At 43.3% G+C, this 20,172-nt stretch overlaps 1 protein-coding gene and 1 long non-coding RNA gene across 3 annotated transcripts in view; both read right to left on the reverse strand.

Moving 5' to 3' along the window:
* MOV10 (Mov10 RNA helicase) overlaps nucleotides 1-15,537 on the reverse strand; it is a 31,583-nt gene extending 16,046 nt beyond the window's left edge. The window contains exons 1-8 of one of the 2 annotated variants that reach the window (XM_081195170.1): nucleotides 15,121-15,537; nucleotides 9,294-9,390; nucleotides 8,113-8,237; nucleotides 6,591-6,817; nucleotides 4,874-5,114; nucleotides 2,743-2,880; nucleotides 2,277-2,436; nucleotides 1,542-1,696 (exon numbers count right to left, since the gene is read on the reverse strand). In XM_081195170.1, coding sequence (XP_081051296.1) covers nucleotides 1,542-1,696; nucleotides 2,277-2,436; nucleotides 2,743-2,880; nucleotides 4,874-5,114; nucleotides 6,591-6,817; nucleotides 8,113-8,237; nucleotides 9,294-9,390; nucleotides 15,121-15,254 — 1,277 coding nt within the window. In that variant the 5' untranslated portion in view covers nucleotides 15,255-15,537. Of the gene's footprint in view, nucleotides 1-1,541; nucleotides 1,697-2,276; nucleotides 2,437-2,742; nucleotides 2,881-4,873; nucleotides 5,115-6,590; nucleotides 6,818-8,112; nucleotides 8,238-9,293; nucleotides 9,391-10,781; nucleotides 10,875-15,120 lie in introns of those variants that run through there. The other variant, XM_081195171.1, reaches the window with a different exon arrangement.
* Nucleotides 15,538-18,549: 3,012 nt separating this feature from the next.
* Nucleotides 18,550-20,025, reverse strand: LOC308587238. Its single transcript, XR_014008302.1, has 2 exons — nucleotides 19,833-20,025; nucleotides 18,550-18,669 (listed from the first exon to the last, which is right to left on the reverse strand). It is a non-coding gene; the product is annotated as an uncharacterized lncRNA (long non-coding RNA).
* Nucleotides 20,026-20,172: the final 147 nt, after the last annotated feature.

Raw genomic sequence — 20,172 nt, forward strand, 5'->3', positions numbered from 1 at the left:
TCATTTTTGTGCTTCATGCTGTGGCCACAGACATGTGATCTGATGGTGAATTTGGGGTGACCCAATGCAAAGATCCTGAGAATCCCTGTGGATCCATGCTTTGTAACCACGTTTTTGCACCACTGCAGCCCCAGGCAACAGTGGGTGCATGATTTTTGGGGGGCAGGCTGTAGCCATGGACATGCTATGTGCTCTGATGGTGAATTTTGGCTGACCCAATGCAAAGATCCTGAGGATCCATGTGGATCCATGCTTTGTAACCACGTTTTTGCACCATTGCAGCCCCAGGCAACAGTGGGTGCGTGATTTTGGGGGGGCATGGACATGCTGTGTGCTCTGATGGTGAATTTGGGGTGACCCAATGCAAAGATCCTGAGGATCCATGTGGATCCATGCTTTGTAACCACATTTTAAGTGGGGAGGGAAGGAAAAACACAGAAGGCTAAGAATGCAGGAGAGGGCTATAATGTGAGGAAAGGAAGGCAAAAGTTCCCACCCACCCACCCACACAAGCCAGCCAGCGTGCTCTCTCTCTCTCTCTCTCTCCCTCCCATCTGCATGTTTTCCGGCTGCCTGATATTTATTTTTTTAAATTGCCTTGACAGAAGAAAGCATTTTAACTGCATTAAGAACTATTTAGCAGCGAAACCTAAGCTTTGCCATCCCTTAAGGGGTACAGACACTGTAATCTTCCAGATCGCATGAATTTACAGGCAAAACACTGTTTAAGGATTTCATCCTTTTAAATTGAAGAAAGCATATTTGAATGCTGTGTGTCCCCAAAAACAAAAAGCAGGAAGTCAAATCAGAATTTTAAGCTGAACCTGTAATCTCTCTTCCCTTCACAAACATTGTTCCCTCCGGAGCACAGAGAGGAAAGCAGACACTCTGCTTGCCTGGAGGGGAGGGGCTTTCCCTGCTCTTTGTTCCGTTTCAGCAAACACAGCAACGAAACAGAAAAGGGTGGGCAGTAAGACCCTGAGGCAGAATGCAGGAAAGCAGCCACTTCCTCTTTTCCCCTCTGCTTGCCTGGAGGGGAGGGGCTTTCCCTGCTCTTTGTTCCGTTTCAGCAATCGTGAAGCCCGATTTGATTTTTGTCTGATTTTTCGGCTCCAGGGACCACACATTCGCTCCATAACACGCACAGACATTTCCCCTTCCTTTTCAGGAGAAAAAATCTGCATGTTATAGAGCGAAAAATATGGTAATTTGCTTTCCAATACTGTCTACCAACCTCCTGGACTTTGCTTCCCCTTCTTTCTTTTGCCTGCCTACAATATTGCATCTCGTGAGTTTTGTCCATCTGATGGTGTCTCTAGCAAGTGAAAATCTAGGTTTGACAGCTCCTGACCCAAAGGATATCCCTTTGCTTTTAACAGCCAAGTGATGAAGAAAGGCAGAGCAGGTTCTGCAATGTTGTGAATTACATCTGCTACATGTCCACAAACATAAAATTACAAGTAACCACACCTGAGTTGGAAATCTTAATTCCATTTTCAATGGAAGGAGGTCTAAACAAAGCCTCAGGCTGGAGGACTCACCTTTCAGAGAAGCCCAGCTTGAGTTTATCCCATTCCACAGCATGGACATAGCCCTTGTATTGGACAATCGGGTGCCGATCGCGCTCTTCAGCCAATGTTACTAAAATATGATCACCTCTCAGGACTGATGGGCGGTTCTCGGCCACACCAGGTGCCTAGAGCAGAAAACAGAACCCAGTCTGAGAGGCAACCATGCCCTTTTAACTTCATGCTCTGAATAACTACCTGAAGAGGGGAAGGCGGCATCTTGCACACAATCTGGTCCTTTCCATTGGTGCCTCCTCAGCTGACTTCTACATTGACTTGCTTGCCCCCTTCCTGCTCTCCAACTGGTTCACCTCCACCACTCTCTTCACTGCTCAGCACTGAATTGGCATGTTCCTCCTCAGCACCAAAGGAAAGGGGCACTATGAAGTCCTTGAGATCTCCTCTCACCTCCCCAGATACTGGAAACAGCTGAGGAGTGCACATTAGGGTATTCCTCAGTTGCTCCTAGTATCCATCAGCAAAGGAGCATAGGAGAGGCGCTGGGATCTTAATGTGCTGGGAGGGGGAAGGTTGTGTGTGTTTTTGTGTAGATGGCAGGAGAGGGGAGCCCAGGCCTGCCAGCAAGTGCCCCAACCCACACTACATGCAACCCAAAGCTCAATCCACATCCCTGATCTAACTGCTACATATGATTCACACAATATGAGAAACTCTCTTCTCAAAGAGAACTCTTTGTCTGCTGCTTACCGTCAGGACAAGAAACTGACTATTCTTGACTGCTTCCATGCAAACATCGGACTGGTCGTATCGATGAATGTCCACCTCCATCTGGATCTCCTCTAGGTAAAGGAGCAGATGAAACTTCTTACTGTAGTTGTCAAACTGCAAGGCAGCTTTCAGGTCGCTCCTATGGAAATGAATCATAGTATCAAATCAAATTTAACCTTCTCAATTCATGAAGTTGGAAGGAACCTCACCGGTTACCTGGTCCAACTTCCTGTCAATACAGGAAATCAACTACTGTAGCAGCATCCCAAACCAGGAAATGCACTGAACTCCCAACAGGTAGCCATCCAACTTCTGCTTATAAACCTCTAAGGAAGGTGAGTCCACCACCTTCCAAGGGAGTTTGTTCCACTGCTTAACAGTTTGTAAAAATATAGCAAGATGCGCTTAATAAGGGAAGAAACATTGGGGGGGGGGGCGGTCTTACCGGAGCTGTGCAACCTTCTCATGGGTGCCATCTTTGGGTGCGTGACCTTTATTCATGCATTCTACCTGATACTTCAGGTCTCGTGGGTAGTTGTAGTGCTGCAGAGGTTTGTTTTGCTTAAGGTCATAGTTCAAAGTGCTAGAGGGGTAAAAAGCAGTGCAAGGGTTTATTGATTACTGTCACGTGTAACAGGACAACCCCCAGTTGTAGCAATGCTAAGTCCCGTATAGCATGTAAGCTATACAATTCCAGCAGCAAGAAAACAATTCCAGTTACCCCCGGGCAATACTTCACTTTCTCTCACAGGAGAATTAATTCAACGATACAAAGTCAAAGGGCGTGGCACTCTCACCCTCTGGTGACCCACCACCTCCCTTTGGTGTTGACCCTTATATGTTTGGCCTGCTGTCCTGCAGAAGCCCTCTTATCTAGTCTGTGGGCTGGGAGGCAAGTCAATTAATTGCATCCGTTTGTACTTGTCTACTCCTCAGGAGTCTCCTGACTGCTAGAGCAACCAGTAAGTACATGTGTGCAGCTGCAGTGCTTGTGGCATGAGCAGCGGCTGTGACAGTTTCCTCAATTTGCAGATGTGCTCACGGGGCCCCAAAGGTTGCTGATCCCTGGTATAGAACATTAGGTTCTGCACAGTCTCCCTGTAGGCAGTCTGCATCCTTTACTTGCAAGTTCAACAATGCCCCACAAATTCCCAGAATGGGCAATTGCAAGGAAGATCCAGGAAACTCTCAAAGCTCTACATGGATGGCCAAATTCACAGAAGCATGTCAACCTCTTGATGATTATACCAAGTGGTTCCTAGCATTTGTGGAACAATAACCATAGATCAAACACTACAGACAGTGCTTTGATATGCAGTGATGCAGATAATTGGATGTGAGGTGGTATATTTACAAGCAGCAGCTCCTTCGACTCCCTCCCATTGTAGGAAGAGCCTGGAATATGGACAATGCCATCAACTGACAGAGACTAGAAGAGATAGCCATAAAAATTTATCTGTATTATAAATGTACCTTTCTGTGCATTTTTATTGTAAGCTGCTTTGAGAGCAAATATTGGTAAAAAAAATGTATCAATACACAAGTTAAAATTTCACCTGACACTTCAGACACAATATTATCCCTTTCTGCGGATGCCATCTACATGTTTGAGTCTCACTGGATGAGAAGTGGCTGAGGCAGAGCTTTCCAAACTCTGTGTTGCAGCACATTAATGTGTCGGCTGCAGTGTGTAGGTGTGTCACGTGAACACTCCCTGCACTCCTCCCGGGGCTGGAAAGAAGTTAGTTTAACCTCTGGTTTGCTAGTAAAACTGAATTACTGTATCGCGAATGATGCATGTCTAAAAATTGTGTCACCAACATGAAAAGTTTGGAAAGCTCTGAGCTACATACACATGCATGAATCAATCAATCAATCAATCAATCCCCCACCTAGATAGTTCATGAATGACTTATCTCAAAGAAGATTTAGGAGGAAGAATGAGGTGAAGACTTCGGAATGCTTATGGAAGGACATAAACAAGCAAGAGGTCTAACGCTATCTGAAGTCCAGCTCCACGCAACAACTCAGATGTTGCCTATTACAGTCATACTTTGGCTCCTGAATGCCTTGGTACTCATACGTTTTGGCTCCCAAACCCAGAATTGAGTGTTCCGGTTTGTGAACGTTCTTTGGAACCCAAAGGTCTGATGCGGCTTCTGATTGGCTGCAGGAGCTTCCTGTAGTCAATCAGAAGCTGCACTTTGGTTTCCGAATGTTTTGGAAGTCAGACAGACTTCCAGAACGGATTCTGTTCGACTTCCAGTGTATTTATTTAGCACTGATAGAAAGCTAGGTGCTGTGCAGCGTCAAGTTGAGAGTTTTAAGTATCTACATCAGCTGGGAAAGACATCAGAAAGGAAAACACTTAAGAGACTGAGTAATTCAAAGGAAGGAAGGAAGGAAGGAAGGAAGGAAGGAAGGAAGGAAGGAAGAGTTGGATGGCAGGAGAAAAACAGCTAGGAGACAGCAAGACTGGTTAAGGACAGAGTTCTTAAAGAGTATAAATTTGAGAAGTGGTTTGACAAAGAAGGAAGCAAGAGAGAACATAACACTAACAGAGAATCCCCACGTACTTTTTTGGTGCAATGCCTTCCACTATCTCAACTTCCTGTGGCTTGTGCAGTTTGGCTTGGTATGGCTTGTAAGGTGCTGAGGGAGCCAGCTCTTCTTCTAATTTACTGTGAGCAACAGCAGACATGAAACGTCCAATGGTGAAGCGTCCAGTCTGCGCACTATCAAAATCAAACATCATGGTGACAGGAAAGTATCCGTAGTCCTTTGTCTCACAGCGCACTCGGATCCTATACGTTTCTCCTGAAAGTAACAAAGCCTCTTAACAGTACAAGCTATGAGGAGGGAGGAGGGTGCCTGTTTCTCAGTCTTTCTAGTGTAATTCCTAACAACAATATCTGAAATCAGGGGACTGAGATACATGCCCCTCCAGAATATGTAATGCAATTTATTAACTGTTAACAGATCATCTGGTTTAAAAATGTATCAAGTAAACATAAAATGTTAATGGTTTGTGGTAACTTATTTTATATTTCATCTAGCAGAATATAAAATATTTGCTTCTTGAACACACACAAAACATGCTAGGAATTTTTTGTGTGTGCTTTTATTTGTCATCTTAAAGGTAGTGATAGGAAACAATTTAATTTAAAAAAAAAATCTGGAGGAGGATGAGGGGCAGCCAATAGGGTTTCTCCACGTAGTTTTGATCAGATTTTCCTTTTCACTACCATGGTGGTTTCAATTCCATGAAACTGAGGAGAAAATTGTTTCCAAAAAAGAACAGGATCCTTTTTGTTTTCCCCACCAATTTTAAAAAAGCACCCCCCCACCAACTTTAAAAAGTGCATAGCAAAAACCTTCAACCTATTTGGCTGCAATTTGGCAGGTTTCTTACCTAGGGATACCTCTCATATCTGTTAATTTTCATAACAACTGCCCAAATAATGTTAGGAGAGAGTAACTCTTCCAAACAGTAAAGGCTGCCCTTATCCTTCTGTAATTTGGCAGGATTCATCCCCTCAGGAGGGAGAAAAATATATAAATTTTAAAATATGCCCAGCACAAAACCCCCATAATCTATATCTCTATTATCTGGTAGGCTTTATCCACTCAGAAGGGTTACTATGCCTGCAAATTTCATCCACTTCTGTCAAAAGGTAAAAAAGGGTGAAATCCATATAGTGAAAAGGGGGAAGAATTAAGCTTAGTTTTTCTGAAGTAGATTTTGCCTTGGACCCCAAGCCAAACCACAGACCAGAGCAAACTGAATCAGGGTCTAACTCAAACTGACCCTCAATTCATCTTCAATGACATTTCAGACACTGCCCCACACCCACCAGCACCCATTTAGTGACATACTCTCAAATTTCCAAGGAAATATATATCAACAACAATACTGTTAATATATATCAATGACAATTCCGGATTTCTAGTAAAATAATAAATATAAAAGGCTTATATGCTTTTTGCGCTAGAGAAGTCCTTTCACAGTCCTTTCAGTTTGGGTGAGAAGTTGCTTGAATAATTTGTAAGTTGGTTGTCTCTGCACTGGCACTACTTTCTCTTGGAGGCTCACTAAAGTCCAAGTTTGAGCATATTCCACATGAATGGAAAAACTTTTTGAGCTGACTTTTGGGGTTTTAAGGGGTTTCAACAATATTTTTGCAACTATTTAATTGGATGGTAGTGAGATATTTTACATATCTCATGGTTACCCAATTTAATCCCCTTCAATGGGTTAACCAATACATTTCAACAAATAAGCACATAAGTTACCTGGCTGTAATTTCACAGGTAGCCTGGCTGTAATTTCAAAGGTAAATTCACGATGTCCACGTAGTTTTCTGAAACTCGACAGCGTCACTTCATTTTCTCCATTATTTTGTACCTCTATTACAATATTCTTTACTTCATTTTGAGACACATGCAAACTGATTTTACCATTCTCCCCATCACAACTCGAAACAATGTCCACTCCATGCTTCTTGGAGACCAATTCGGCTCTAGGGAATTGAAACAGCAGAGTAACAAGCTCCTAAAATATTCTATCCTATATACACATCTGCAATTGCTCCGAGATAATGCCCCATGTTCTGATGTGGAGTTATTCAGAGGGTATCAATGATATTCTAACATTATTGTACAGCAGGAAGTAGGTATAATGACCCAGTATCAAAAAGAGGAACTGAACGCATTACAGCAACACTTTTTAATGCCAACCAAATCTGAACTCAGCCCTGAAGCTCACTGAGTGACCTCAGGCCAGTCACTGGCTCTCAGCCTTAGCGACCCTCACAAGATTGTTGTGAGGACAAAATGGGGAAGAGCACTATGTATACCACCTTGAGCTCCTTGCGGGAAGAGTGGGATAAAAATATAATAAACAAACAAACAAATAAATAAATAGCAGCAGATAGTCTGACATCACTTATCCATGCCAAAGTTTTCTCCAGGTTAGACTATGGTAGAGTGTTGTGCATGTCTCTGAAGGCTGCTCGAAAGTACAGTTAGTAATCTAACAACTTCATCCAGCACTAAGCGGGACTGGATATTATTATCATATTTTGCCTCTACAGCACAGTGGATCCAATTTGAAGTACTGAGTCATTATTGGCTTTTTACATTCAAAGGCCTTGGAAGTTTAGGACAGGATACTTGTGAAGACCCTTCTGTCTTCAGAAGACCTTCAGCTGAGGGGCCCCTGGAAATGTCCCTGCTATTGGCAATGTCACTGGCTTCTTGAGAATCTTGGATTTAAAATGTTGCTTTCAAATTTTATTTTCTTGTAAGACTGTATTGAGCTCCCTGCTCTGCCCAGCTTTTGTGAGAGTTAAGGTAAAGACCAGAATTCTTTTTCCACATCCCCAAGGCTGCATGTATACTATGACACACATACACAAATCCAAATTCCGTGCAAATATAAACAACTTACCCTGCATTATGTAAATTAAGGACATTTGCATTTCCCATAATTTATTGCACTTGCTCTAGCCATAAGCGAGGAATAAGGGGCTAAATGGATTCTGATTATCTACCCCTAGTGAGCTAGTCAGAGTGAGCTCACAGTTTATGTTTTCAAGTTTATTTCCACAGCAAAGAGGTCCGAAAACTTTTTATTAAATAACGATGAAGATTCCAAAGTTTCTGAAAACAAGGGCCAACCCCAGCCCGATTTTCAGTTATGTGGTAGGACTGGGGACTGGGGAATGCAAAGACCTATCTCTGAAATGCAGAGTACTAGAAAGTTGTGCTCACACACAATCCCAGTCTTTTAAGTCTTCATCATCTCCTTCGTTACCTGTCCTTAGCACGTGACCTGCGAGGAGGTGGGGCAGCACCTGGGCTTTGGTCCTGGTTAGGCTGATCTCCAGCATCATAGCTTGGTCTCCAGTACTGATCAGTAAACTTTACTTTTTTCTTTACCTACACAAGAGGAACAAAGTGTAGTGACCATGAACAACTGGAAGACTCTGAGAATAAAGTTCATAGCAGGAAGCAGGGAGTTCACAATGGGTCAAAAAACATACTTTGGATTCAATACAATCCAACTTCAGAAGGAGCCTTCTCAAAGTGCCCCACAATTGGGGGATATTTTCAGTAGAACCCATCTCTACATACTAGATGGAAACTTGTGTTCAGGGCTGTGTATCCTCTCTGGTTTAAAACAAACAAGAACAAATCCAAGACTTGCAGCAAGATTAACTCTGATTCCGTGTCAAATAATCTAAGTACAGCTACTTGTATAAATTACTGATTTGCATATATTTTCTTTGTTCTGCTTTTGGCAGCTTCTTGCTCAATGGAAAAGAGTTTAGCACAGCAATTAAGGGAGAAGCAGACTCGAGAATGGAAAAAGTTGTTGGGCCAGCCAGCCTGTGTCCTGTATAGAAGGAATTGCCGGATGCCAAGTGAGAACAACAGTGCATTCGACTCAGCCCTGTCTACACTATTTGGTAGCTGCTTCATGGAGTCTCAATCAGAGGCTCTTTCCAATTAACAGCCATGAAATGTGTCAATGACAGGTGCCAGTAAATTAACTGCGTGAATTCTGTGTTCCCTTAGTTTTTGTGGGCTTGTGGCTTCTGAGGCTTCCCTCTCACAGAAAATCTGGGTACAAGGGTGGCTTGGTTTCTTCCTTCCCAAGAATGCAAAAAGGAACCATAATTTTTTGACATGGTACAGTCAAACAAGTTGATTTTGCTGTCTAAAGAGCTGAAATGGGTGAATTAATAATATATGGGGACACCACTGTTATTGTTCAAGTAAACTGAGAAAGATTTACATTTTTAAAAATGTGCAAAGCAAAAGAGAGAGTGGGAGAGGGTAGACCCTAAAGATATACAGTACTGGGCCTCCATACCACCTCCCACTTTAACAGGCCTCAAGAGACATATGTTTTAGTCTCCATCAGGACTCGTAGCTGCTCAACACAATGTATCAGATGAGGAGTCAAAAATCAATAAGATAATCATCTCTCACCCTTCCAAACATCACAGAGTCCCCACGGTACCCGGCAAGGCCAAAGCGCCAGAGTGCATAGAGAACAGCTGAGAAGTTAGGTCCTTTAACATCATGTCTGCCAACACAAGAAACAGAAAGAAGACCGTTATTCAACAAAGGAAGCTAAATTGAGCAGGACCATTCTGATGGATTAACAGCTAATTCAGTACACATAGGGACTCCCCTTTTCCAACACAGTTGATAGAAGGAATTTTTTTCCTAGTAAGTTCTTGCATCACTGCAGCAGGAATAAACTACAAATCTTCTGCCTTCATTGTATTTTAAAGGCACAAGAGCCTTGCCTTGCCCTGAATGTGCAGGCAGACACAAATCTGCTGGCCAAATACATCTGCTGTGTATTTCTGTGCGAAACTGTTTGTCTTTCAGGGTTCATCCAACTGCTTTTTGTCCCCTTTTAAAGTTCCTCTTAATAAAGTTCCTTTGTTATCGAAGCAGAGAGAGTACTGTGGTAAACTAAAAGTCCAGCTAATTTTTTTGTAGAGTAAGCTTTTGTGAACTTTCCTGATGAAGGGGACTCTAATCCACAATTAATGGGATCATAAATATGTTCCTCTTTGTATGTCTGTAATTTTGCCGAAGAGACCAACACAGCTACCCCTCTGGAATTTATCAGAGAAGTGGCCCCTGAGTAGCCATCTTTTCTCAGCAATCCTAGACTCAATTGACGCTACAATCCTTCCCCAATTCTGTTCTAACAGCTCAAAAGAGTGAAGTATATGTAGATCTGTATACCATATTTTTCCATTTATAAGACGCCCCAATGTAAGCAGGGGTCCCTTTATGTAAGATGCCCCCTATTGTAAGCAGGGGTCCCCCAATGTAAGATGCCCCCTATTTTTGGGGAGTCAGATTTAAGAAAAAGAGGGAGATGTATCTGTGTATAAGATGTTCCCTAATTTTTGACATTTTTAGGGGAGGAAACCTAGTCTTATACATGGAAAAATATGGTAAATACAACTGATTTGTGAATGCCTTAATTGCCTACAGTCTTTGGAGATCTACATGAAAATATTATACAGACATAAAAAGGAGGAAGTGCATTCCCCCCAAAAGGTACAGAACAAAGAGGGGGCAGAAATTAGTAAATACCCTACATGCATTAACCCCCTACTCCATTATATTATATGTACTGTACATTAAAATATAATGTACATCAAGAAGCTTAAATGAATTGTAAAAGTTCCAGGGAAGCTCCACACTTCCAGAAACAATTTCTCCACAGCTAAATTGTTGCAGAAATCATTGTGCAATTGTTGAGTTTCTGTGCAACTTCTGAGTACAGTATTTGGCTTATTCTCTGAATCTGTTTATTTATCCTGTTTGGTTGAGAAGTTTATACATTAAATGCATGACATTCAAATCAATGAACTAAAACCACAAATTGGTAAACAGCATATGCATCCTGGTATACAGTTTATATTTTCTGGGATGACTGTCTACATATACCTGGTTAAACTACTTTCTGCTCTCCATTAGGATTTCAATAACCACTTAAAAGTTCGTAGCAGCAGCTTGGGCAGTTTTCATATAAACTGAGGGTAGAAGAGAACCATTATTGTTTTGTTTACTCATCTCCTTTGCCTCATGTCCTACTTGTAAATTTAGACAATTGTGTCTTACATACTTGGGCCTTCCTGGGAAAGAAAGACAGGATTAACCAACGGTTTTAGAATGCCGATTTTGTTGTACTGTTACATTTTGGATAATTAAAAAAGTTAGGATTTCTTTTTTAAAAGACAGGGTGGGAAGAGAGGAGCTAACAGGCCTGGAGAACATGAACCAAACAAATCAGGCAAATGTTCAGAAATGTAAGAGTCGCTTCCCAGGCTCCTCAGAATAAAAACCTGGGAAAGTTCAATGTGACTTTTCCCTCTCCTTGTTCACTGAGCCTAGACAGAACTCCCTTGCAAATGACCTTGAAAAACGAGCCTTTTCCTATCAGAAAAATTCCAAAGGAGCAGCCAAAACAAAAAAGCAATCTTGTGCCATTATGTGATTCCTTTACTGTGCTGCGACTCCCTACCCCCCCCCCACTTTTTTTTAACATTCCAGGAATCTGAACTTAGCTACTCACTGAAAATCCTGTGCATACAAGTCTTGCCAGGAGCTAACCAAAGTACAGTCATACCTGGGGTTACAGATGCTTCAGGTTGCGTTTTTTCAAGTTACGGACCGCCGAAGCCCAGAAGTACCGGAACGGGTTACTTCCGGGTTTCGGCGGTCGCGCATGCGCAGAAGCGCTGAATCGCAACCCGCACGGAGCACATTCGCAACCCGAGCGTCCACTGTGTTTCTTTGAAGTGTATTTCATTTGGCACAGAACAGTTCAGGTAAATTAGGAGAAGCTGCTTCAAGCCATTAAAATATATGGGGAAGGCTAGCTCAGTGGCTGTCAGGGCTGTCTGAAGCATATGCGTCGCCGGGGTGCAAAGATCCAACTGGCGCCCCCCCATTGCCCAGTCCCAGGCATGCAGGAGGGAGGAGCCGCCCGCCCGCCTCAGTGTCTTGCTGGCTCAGTCGCCCCCAAACTCGTGACGCAGAGCCGTCCGCAGCAGAAGAGCCTGCCGCGGCGCTCCAACCAATGGGCGGGCTCTTCCTCGGACTCAACTCTCGGACCCCAGACTCTCAGCCTGGCGCCCTTGAGAGCCCAGCACCCCACACCCCTAGCGCCTATGGGTAAGGCGGCCCTGGTAGCTGTAGTCCTCAACCTGAGCAGTACAGTATGAGAAAATTTTGTTGTTGTTTCTTAGAAGCTCCGCTTCCCATGCTACATCACCAGCCCTGAATTTGAGTGCTAAAGTACCTGTAACACTGAGGTGGGAAGGGGGGAGATTTCAGGGCTTGGTGAGCCAGCTGGTCCCCATCTTGAGTGAAAGAGTGCAGGGAGGGAAGATTAACATGCACTCTGTATTCAAAAGTGAGGTGCAGGTTGTGCAGACAGCAAATAAATAAATAAATAAATAAATAATAGATTATTTCTACCCCAGCCACTCCAGGCGGCTTTCAACAGAACATTCAAAACAGAATAAAACTTCAAATATTAAAAACTTCCCTAAACAGGGCTGCCTTCAGATGTCTTCTAAAAGCCAGATAGTTGTTTACGGTATTTCCTTGACATCAGAAAGCTACAGACGAGAAATATTTCTGGGACAGCCCACGAAATAGAGCAAGAAACTCCTTGCAGAGCATCTCCTCCATGTGCTGCCTGGGAAAGCTCTTGGGAGGAAGAGAAAATTTGCCCTCACACCTTTCCACTGTGAGCATACAATAAACAGAACAAACAATAAACTGTTTGCTAAGCAGCAGCTTGGTTCCTTGTTGTTACCTGATATTTTCACGCTGCTCTCTTCAATCAGGTTAACTGACAGGTTTCTCTGTCCTCTCTTCAGGGTAAAATGGCTTTTCACTAGCCTGTGATGGCAGTTTGGGGATTAAAAGGCTACCTCAGCTGGAGGTGGTGAGCAGGCTGTCTAGCTTTTCTCTTCTTACCTTAGAACTAGGTTGTTGCTCTGGAGATTTACTTTCGATTTTTCTAATGCTCTGCTTATAGGGGAGGATTTTGCGCATACACAATGCTCAATGTAAGTCGTCCCATCCCCCCATGAAGAGCCCTCCAAACATACAGAAACACCTATCTTGTCTGTGGATACCCCACTCCTTTTCATTTCCACATTGCTGAAAAGGAGAAGGGAGGTCACAATAACATTGCTGTCCTAGGCCCAGTTACCTCAGACTAGAATGGTCACATACTTTTAGCAGCTTAAACCTTGACCATTTATAACAGCCTTCCTACCAGTAAGACAAACAATGTTATTTGCACAGATAGGGTTCTGTTCTGAGGAACACTAATCATTAATCTTTTTAAGGCATGGCACAGCTTGGTCCCTTTTGCTCTTTTTCTACAATAAATTCCACCTTTTAGAAATTACAACATCTGAAAGTGACCCTTTGGTTCTCCTCCAACAAGTTCTCCAATTTCCAAACCAAACTCTAATTCTCCAGCCACATTCTTGTGCTCCCAGATTCTTAAAAACACCCTCTCAGGGGATGCCTACACTATCTTTTAAAGCATTCTTCTCATTCCATTTTTTTTTTCAAAATTACAAATGTGAGCGCAGTAGAGAAATTCCTTTCCAACATCCAAAATGGTCATTTAAGAAAATTGTCCCAAAGAGGGGAAATTGCTTTTTTTAAAGCAGTTGTCAGCCTATGAGCAATAGTCCACTTCTATCTGATGCATATCTACACAACAGTCACTGTAAGCAGCTTCAAAGAGGAAGAAATTGGCTTGTATCCAATGAGCCAAACTATGCAGCTTCCCCATCCCACCTAACTCATCTATAAAATCTTTGAACAACCTTTAGCGTCTTCTGCCTTTTCACCATCCGAGACTGGGCCTCATTGTTACAGATAACTCTTGTGTTGCCATTTCCACTTCCTATTTTGGTCATTTCCCGATGGCCTATTTATTGAGAATTTACCCCAATTTCTTTGAATAAAGTTTGTGGGGAGGTTAGATGATGCCAATGAATCGGGCTGTTGCATCAGAAAATTGTTAACCCCACACTTTCCAGTGCATTTTCCTGTCAGTTTCCTCATTGCAAAATGTCCTGTTTTGGTGGGGTAAGGACTCTGGTCACACGCAAGTGTCAAAGCCTGAATTTGCAAGTACTTTATTGGCTCCCATCCCCAAAAAGTGACTATCTGCAAGTGTCCAATAACTCCACCAGCTAGACTGCACCGCTAAACCACAAATGCACAATTTTCATAGGGAGTCCTGGGTGTTGCCGGGTTTGTTTGAGCACTTGTGTTCATTTCAGTTGCGTAATTTAGAGCCTGAGAACTGGGAGACTGAGGTGAACAGAACAAAGCTATGTATTGAGAGCTTTATTTTGGGAATATGGGAAGAATTTATTTTACCCACCTTCCTAACCTCAACCTACCCAACCGTAGCCACGTCAGACCATGAGAATCCTGGGAACTGTCGTTTAAGGTGTTGTGAATTACAGGCCTGGGATGGGCAAACTACAGTTCCCATAGTTCCCTTTTTTATTATTTTGGGTGGGGAAGGGAATGTGCTTTGAAGGTCTGGTACTTTACAGAAAACATGGCTGTAGGCTGCTCTGAACCCACCAGAGAAGGCGATGTTTAAAGATCAACAGGAAAAGCTCGCCGTCCAACTTGCATGTTTCAACCAAACCATTCTGAAACCGGTCTACTTATCCTGGAGGCCAACCCATCCAATCTTCTCCTCCGGGCCCTTCCTTTCCTTCGCCTACTACCCTTCCTCTGAGCACTGTCTGACTCCCTCCCTTCGACCCCACATCCTTGCTCCATTTTTCTTGTGTTTCTCCTCAGACCCTCCTTCTCGAGCGCTAATAGGTAAGGCTGAACTGAGAGAAGCCACCCCAGCCTTTTCCCTCCCCTCGAACACGGCCGTCTGTAGTACACCGACGTGCCGCATTTTGCGCCACGGATGCGCCTTTGCGCTGCGCCGAGAACGCAGCCGCTGATGCTTGCCAAACTCAAAAAGGAAAGGCGTCGGGGCGCGCGAAGTTCCGCTCCACCGAGGAGACCCAGAGGCGAGTTTGAATGAAGCGAGAGGCCCGGGGGGGGGGATCCCACTCTGGGCAAGCCTGGGCTTGCTGCTCAGTAGGGATTCCAGCGCTTTCCCCTTCATTCCAAAGCCAGGAAGCCGAGAGGAAAAGCCTCCTGCGCTGCAGAGATGCTGGCCGCTCCGCCATCCTTGAACCTCTCCCGCCCCTCATCGCTCTCGTCTACTAACCTGTACCGAAACTCCTGATTGTAGATTGCCGCCAGCTCTTTTTTGTTGCTCACTTTTTCCTTGCCAGATTCCTTTAGGAACTGCAGGAACCGCTCTCCGATCTCCTTATTCTCCCTTACGGTGCGTTTAGGCATGGTGGTCGTTTCCTCGCCTCCGCTCCCACCAACAAGCTCCAGCAAATCCGCCTGCCCGGCTTCCCTCCGCTTGTGAAATGATCCAGCCTGCAGCTTATCTGCTTGCAAGACTATCGGCTCTGAACCGGAAGAAACGAAACTGAAAGCTAATGGCCAGGCTGACTCAGGCTGTTTGTCGGCCTGGGAAGGGTGGAGACACACCAATCGCCTCTTCCCCTGCCAATCCAAGGATTCAGGCTTGCTGATGGTTTTCCTTTTTTAAAAAATCAGTCCACCCATGGGTGGGGAAAGAAATAAGGAAGGAGAGGAAAGCACAATTCTATAACCTGAGCTCAATAGTCGAACGCTTAGATGTCAAACAGGTGAAGAAATAAGTAAGAACTGTGAGTATGTACAAAATAACTTTTGCTAAGTCTTTAATAACGAGGATTATGACTGTTCCTCTTGTTAGGCAGGCTACGGCTGCAAACCTCTATTCATTCAGTGGGGCTTGAGTAAGTAAGGATAGGATTGCACTGCGAAGCAGCAGATTTTAGGTACTATTAAAAGGCACCAAACATTCAGTTATTTTAATATATTTTTCACTGCCATCAGAGGAGGCAGATTTTAAATTTCTGCCTCAGGTATCAAAATGCCTTGGGGCATTCTCTAACTTGGAGGCAGAAAGTTTGGCTCTCTCAGCAAGCTGACTTTCACCAACTCCCATTTTAGAAATTTATCCATACAATAGCGACTTAGCTCACAGATGGGTGCATTTTCAGATTAAAAGTGCATTACATTGCAATTCTGTGCATTTCTACTCACAAGTAAGCCTCATGTATTTCAATGCAGGTTAAAAGGTAAAAGGTAAAGAGACCCCTGACCATTAGGTTCAGTTGTGGCCGACTCTGAGGTTGCGGTGCTCATCTTGCTTTATTGGCCGAGGGAGCCGGCGTACAGCTTCCGGGTCACGTGGCCAGCATGACTAAGCCGCTTCTGGCGAACCAGAGCAGCGCACGAAAACGCCGTTTACCATCCCGCCAGAGCGGTACCTATTTATCTACTTGCACTTTGACGTGCTTTCGAACTGCTAGGTTGGCAGGAGCAGGGACCAAGCAACGGGAGCTCACCCCGTCACGGGGATTCGAACCGCCAACCTTCTGATCAGCAAGTCCTAGGCTCTGGTTTAACCCACAGCGCCAGTAAATAGGGGTAGAGTTGAATTTTCATTAAATATGCCCAATAACTCAGGGTGGCCCACAAGTGTTCTCAAAACCAGGTTTAGAACAGACACTAGTAGGTCCAAAGTGTATCTAATGTTGATTCAGTAACCTGAGTCCTTTTAGATGGCTTTGTCAGTTTATGCAGACCCTCCCTTGATAATTAAGAAAGTTTTGTTCCTGTGTCTCAGAGGATGATCAGCAGTAGCTAAACAAATACGTAGTCGGACAATTCCTCCTTATCAGCATTTCTCCAAAGTCAAATATCCTTCCAAAATTATCTCCATTGTGATTGAGGCATGCCAATATACTGATACAGACTTTGGCATTTGCTTTAGATCTCAAAACTGCATTGTTTAATCTTAAAAGCAAGACCTGTAAAAAAAAAAAGTAAGACCTCTTCCAACATACACTCCCATGCCATTTTCCCATTTCTCTCCCCATCCACCATCAGTTAGGAAGCATGGATTTTCTTGATTTCTCAGATGAACTTAAAATCAAGTGGATAGCAGACTTTTTATTATGTACTTCATTGCAGATTTTTAAACTTATGTGTAAGCTATTTTAATCTTAAACTTTATACCTACATTTTTATAATTATTGAAAAGGCTGCATATATGTGAGATGGGCCAATGCAAGATCCATTTTTATATGCGTGAGCAAGACCGATTCCATCTTGTGTAGCCATCTCCATCTCAGTTATGCTTGCTAGCATCAAAAGCTTAAGGTGAAGCAGGACTACCTGGATGAATTTTACCCTTATGATTTCTATATAATCATATATCCATATATAACCATATATCTTTATGATGATTTCTATATATCCATGTATACGAAGGGTGTTTGAATCATGAAGGCTTCTGCAGAGCTAAATGCTTAGATTTTAGAAATCCAAAATGACCTCTGCCCCATTTCTCCCCCCCCCCCCCGTTCTTCTAATGCACTCAATGGTTCGCCAACATAGTAGGAAGCAATAAATCTGATGTGCTGGTACTTTCCTCCGTCCAGGCAAGCTCCTCAGCGGCTAAAAACAGGAAAACGCTAACCACCGTGTCCCTGTTTATAACAGATGGTGTGTAGGAGGGTTACCAACATTGTAATGGGCAAATAAGTTTCTTTTCTCCTTTCTTACTATAAATCAGGGGAAAGGTCAGGCTGATGTACCGTCTGAGGAAAGCAGAAGTTGGGGAGAATTCTTTACATGGTCAGGGGCAAGGTTTATGCATGCGCTCATTGGTTTGATTTTTGCTGCCATATGCGATTATATACGATTATGTCATGTTTTATGATGTATGTACTCAGGTATAAAGCCTTAGGGCGCTAGAGCTTCGGTGGCGCCCAGTTTTGGAAATCATTCCACTGGGTCATTATTGCTCAGCAATAAAATACCACTTTCTTTTTCTCCATTGCGTCTGTCAATTCTTGGACACAATTTGAGTGGGCCACATGTACTTTAAAAATCCTTGCAAAAAAGGCATGAACCCAGATTGCTGTTGCATGTGTTTCATAATATGGTGTTGTGAGGAGGTTTGGTGCCCTGCGGGGGGAAACTGTCCACACAGCCCTAATTCTGTAGGATGTGGTTAAGTAGACATATACAGAGAATTTCTGGTGGTTACCTATTGTGGAAATATTATCTCATTTACTTGTATGTATAAAAGGATTTGGAAACCCATCTGAGGTTTTCCAGCTCTGAACAAGCTTTGCTGTTTGCTTGTCAAGCTGTTACCTTTCTTGCCTGTAGCTTGAAATAAAATCTGATTCTGCCTGTTTGAAAGAAGCACTTCCTGGACACTCTCATCATTGCTGGGACAAAGTGACTCAGCCATGTCTGAACCTCGGATGTGCTTTCACCCACATCATATGGTATGTTAATATTTACAGCAAGTAATAACTTTGGGGGGGGGGGTGACACACCATACCCCAGCATTCTAACAATTTCAATTAAATGTGATATTCCTCAGAGGCTCCTGAATCCAAAAGGCAAAATATAAATCTTTTAAGTAACTGACTAAAATACAGGGAAAATAGCCTAGCTTTAGCCCAGAAAACCTTAGAACACCAAGTAGCCCAAACCAAAGACAGTTACTTAAAGGCAGTCTTTAGCAACTTCATTCAAACTAAGTAGACATAATGAACTATGAAAAGCTGTGGCCAGATCATCATTTTCCAGTGAAGTGCCTTCATTTATCCCATGATTGGTAACAAGATGGTAGCTGGTTGAAAACAGGCATCAGAGAATAATAATTAATGCACATTTTTCATGACAGTTGGAAGTACTATTGTATCAATATTGGCATTGCTATTAATTTAGGCATGAAAGTTTGGGAATCGGGTGAACGTCAAGGTAGCCAGTTGCAGTCACCAGATTATTTGAGAAGGTAAAATGCCACGTTGAATTATGTGAAACATTTCAAACTGAATAAAGGGGATCTTCAAAAGTGAGAATGGACAGGGTACATGAGCAAGTTGTAGCAATGACACTCCAGAGGTTTTAGATGAAACTGATTATATGGTTCCATTCCAATTTAGATTCCGGACTGATTTTGGTACGTATTGCTCTAGTGGATTATCTAAACTGGGGGAAGGTTAGATAGGGGGAGCATGTGACCGTGTGTGTTGCTATATTCATAGGATGTCTATCTCCATTATCAGGAAAACATGGTGGCTTGGAAATGGGCTTGAGGATCTTGATCTAGAGTTGGGCCATAGAGACAGGTTGCAGATTGTTAGTGGTACATTGCTCATTTCACTAACCAGCAGCTTCTCCAACACAGCTGGTGCAGATGGCTTCCAATGAGTTGTTGGAAGAACCCAGGAGACTTCAACATTCACAGGGAGGCCAGCTTGAGATTTCATGGCCTCCATGATAACCATGGGGTTGTCCCAAATTGTCAGCCAAATGCACAGAGTGAGGCATACCCTCAACTTGGTATTTGGTCCAAGTGGCATCACTGGTCAAGTCTGGGCTTACGGTAGCACATTTCCTTCAATCAGAAAATTCAGTGTGTAGCCTTGAGCTGCCCTCAAATCCATCTGTCATTGGAGTTGAAGGTGGCCATATTTGGCTTGTGCAATAGCTGCAGCCTTGCCTGGATAGGATAACTTAACTGCAATAGTCCAGACATCAATAACCTCCAGATTATATCACTGCAATGCACTCTATGTGCCCCAAGGTCTACTCGGAAGCTGCAGCTGTTGTAGAATGCTCCAGAAAGACTGTAGGCGATGCTCTAGTAACAGCATATAATACCTGTGCTGAAATTGCTGCTGCATTGGTTGCCAATATGCTACCAGGCCAAGTTTATTGTCTTGCTGTTGGCATATACTGTACTGGCCAGAATAAGTTGGGACCAGGTTACTTCCAGGAATGCCTTACTTTGTATACCATTGCCTTGTCATTTTGATCTTTGGGAGCGTTGCAACTGAAGCAAGACCACCTCCATCTTCGTCATAATTGAAGCAAGACAAATGCCAGCTTGTTGCAGGCTTACAACATAATCATGTATTCGCACTGTGATCACGCTGAAATGCAAACTTAAAAGAGGAACAGAGAAAGTGCAAACCATAAGGGTGTGTGTGTGTAAATTAAAGGTTTAAGAGTGTGCAAGGGCATGACATTTAAAACAAGGGTATAAACAGGAACTACATAGCTAGTGGAAACTTCTGTCTTTGTGGTCAAGCTGGCAGTAAGACTATTTCAGGATGTCTCGAATGTG

This window comes from Podarcis bocagei (assembly GCF_964188305.1).
Source record: "Podarcis bocagei genome assembly, chromosome: 5".
NCBI classification, from domain to species: domain Eukaryota; kingdom Metazoa; phylum Chordata; class Lepidosauria; order Squamata; family Lacertidae; genus Podarcis; species Podarcis bocagei.